Here is a 3,116-nt window from a genome sequence, read left to right on the forward strand (position 1 = left end):
TAATTTTTTAAATTGCACAGACTTTTAACCAAATAACTTTAATAAATTAGAAAAATCAAAATCCAATAACTTAATATATAAAATTAATTATTATCAATTGAAAATTAGAAGCTTTCAATCACAAAAACACTGTATAAATAATGTATACTGATATATATATTTTTGTTAGAATAAATTTTATAGGAATATTTATTAATTAAACATTTAAGAGGAAAAAATTCTCAAAAACTCTTAAAAAAATAAAACAAAAAAGTTTCATTCATACCGATTGGCCAATCATCTTCCTCCACGTTCACTGTTCTCTCGCCACTCCACTGCTGGTTTCAAATTGCGTTTCCCTCCTTTTCTCCCTCTATTTCCAGTTTGAACTTCCTCTCTGTCTTATGACTCGCCGGCCCACTGATCTGGCTCTCCTTCTATCTCCTACAGGTAAAGTATGTTTTCCAATTCAGATCGTCCTCTACCTTTTCAGTTTCTATACCACTTTCTGTCCGTTTCTTGGAAAATTTTGGATTCTCAACTCAAACGCCGATGTCCTTCTAGCATTTTCCTATCGGCATTTGAGTTCTTCACTAAGGTACATGAAGGATGATTATGTTGTTCTAGTACAAGGAATGATGGAAAACCTTTATATCGGTCCTGGTTCTGAGGGATTCGATTGGCCAAGAGGAAATTGCCATCCGCATACGTTTCTCTTCAGTGAGGTCAGTGAGCGAAGTTTCTTGTACTCTTTTTTCTATATCCCCCGTTTTATCCAATTTTCTATGTGAGATATTTATGGAAGTTAATATCATAATATCGTGTACTTAGATGATAAATTTTTAGGAGATACATATTCATGATCTTTATATACTGGATATTATAAAAACTACTAGTTCAGTTCGATTATGAATTTTCTTTCTTATGATTACAATATTTAACACAAAAGAACGAGTGCGTTCTGGGCATCATTCTTTAGTTAATGCTGATATTGGACAGAAGTGTTTCTTTATGTTTATATATATTCAAGCTAAACCTAGTTTCATCTGTTCTTGAAATAATTTAGGGTAAGCGAAGGGAGAAGAAGAAAGGTAGGAGGAGATCAGAGCGTTAATTTTTCGGCAAAAAATGTTGAGTTAGAAAATAAAATCAAAAATATAAACTTTCGATGCAAGTCTCCCAACGGTCAGTTTTTCCGCTCTCTTCGTAACCCACCCCATTTAAAAGGAAACCAGAGAAGATCAAGATTGGATCTTCCCTGAATTTTTTAAATTTGGATTGGTAACTACAATTCCTTATCGGAAAAGGAAACAAGGTTGTAATTACAATTTCTGAATCGGAAAAGTTCAAAAAAATCGAAACAATTTCTCCTATATATATATAGTTACATTTACTACACCTGGACGCAATTAGCAACCTCCGCTTATCTTTCTCGCTGGTTTTTATCTCCACCTATATCTCCCTCTCACTCTGGTCTTCTTCCTCAATCTAGGCTCTCTGTTTCCTTATTTCTCTCTCTGTTTTCCATTCTTTATTATTTCAAGAAACATGGAGTCCGGGACACTGAATTTTGACGCAACTAGGTTGCCGCCAATAACTGATGATCGTGAGTACTTGACAGTCAGACTTCGAGTAACCCCCATTTATGAGGGGGTATTCCGCCATCTTGAAGGTAGGGAAACCGTCTTGAATAGACTACAATTTCTTCCACCTACCCATACAGTCCTCTACCTCCCAATAGACCTGCTCTCGCAATCCACAGCCCACCACCACATTCTCAACCAACTCACAAGTTTCAGTCTCGATAACGGTCTCGGTAATGAGTTCGCTGAGCAAATAGCTACCGAAATGCTCGTTTATTTCCAAGGGATATTCATTGCCGGCTCCTCCAATCACTTCTCGTTTGACGCGCGGAGTGTCTGGACTGATGTTATTTTTGACGAAGGGGTCACAGGACAGAGAATCCAAAATTTTGAGGAAGTTCTCACTTATTATAGCGAGTTTGATTTTGGTGGTGGCAACCGAAATAGTTCTGCAAATAATGGGGTATCGACCTCCCTGCTTGAGAAACTGAGAGCAGAACGGAGGGTTGATCGTACCGACGCTTGTCATGCTATTGAAGGCCCCTGCGCCATATGCCTTGAAGATTTCTTGTCGGCCAAAGAGCTGATTGACATGCCGTGTTGTCACATGTTTCACGAGTCATGCATCTTTAGCTGGTTGAAGACGAAAAACTCCTGCCCACTCTGCCGTCAAAGTGTTGACCTCTGAGCCTGTCTCCATTTGCAGAAATTTTGTTATAAATAGTAAATTGTCAAGAGTTTTGTATTGGATCATATTATTCTTGATCTTAAGATTAGGTTATTTTTGTGTGGTTATGGGTTAGTAAATTCTGAATATAAGTTGTAAATTTGAACTGTACTTGGTACTTGGGAGATTTTTGGAAGAATTTTTGTTTATACAGAGTTAGGATCCCAAATACCATACGATATGACGAGAAGAATTTTCCTTTGCTGGAATCACTTCAGTTTTTGTATAAGAAATTAATGTAATATTTTTAATTAATTTTAATTAAATTTAAAATTAATGTATAAAAATTTATTTTTTTTAATTTATAAATTTTTATTCGATGTAAAAATTAAGAAAAAATAGGTAAATGATAAAATTAAAAATAATTTTGAAAAAAACAAGTTAAAATTTAGATTCTGTGGGTATTTTTAAAAGAAAAATAAAAAATTAGGGATCAAAACGCAATTTAAGAAGAATGTGTTACGTAAGATGCCTAGTCAACAGCCCTGACGAACTGAAGCGTGCCGCGTGGCAAGGCACGCTGGTGTAGTGCCACGAAGAGGGACATGTTGGCAATCTGCGTGACCGCGATCGGACGGTCCGGATTTGTTCCCGCGAGTGTGAACGGTCCGAAATTCGTTCCCTCTTTAAACGCGATCGTACGATTCAGATCAAATCACAATGAACGGTCCAGATTCACTTCTTATTTAAACGCAATTGGACAGTTCAGATTAAATCGCGATGAACAATTCAGATTTACTTCTTATTTAAATGCCATCAGACAGTTCAAATCAAATGATGGACGGTCCAGATTAAAAGGAGACGGATATAAATATCTCACATCACAT

General features: G+C 36.3%; 1 protein-coding gene across 1 annotated transcript; it reads left to right on the plus strand.

Moving 5' to 3' along the window:
• The first annotated feature begins 632 nt into the window (after nucleotides 1–632).
• Nucleotides 633–2,534, plus strand: LOC110819051 (E3 ubiquitin-protein ligase RDUF1-like). Its single transcript, XM_022048134.2, has 2 exons — nucleotides 633–704; nucleotides 1,563–2,534. Exon 2 carries the CDS (start codon nucleotides 1,828–1,830, stop codon nucleotides 2,248–2,250), a length of 423 nt encoding a protein of 140 aa, XP_021903826.2. The 5' UTR covers nucleotides 633–704; nucleotides 1,563–1,827; the 3' UTR covers nucleotides 2,251–2,534.
• Nucleotides 2,535–3,116: the final 582 nt, after the last annotated feature.

Source organism: Carica papaya, chromosome 6 (assembly GCF_054855325.1).
Source record: "Carica papaya isolate Zhongbai chromosome 6, ASM5485532v1, whole genome shotgun sequence".
Lineage (NCBI taxonomy): Eukaryota > Viridiplantae > Streptophyta > Magnoliopsida > Brassicales > Caricaceae > Carica > Carica papaya.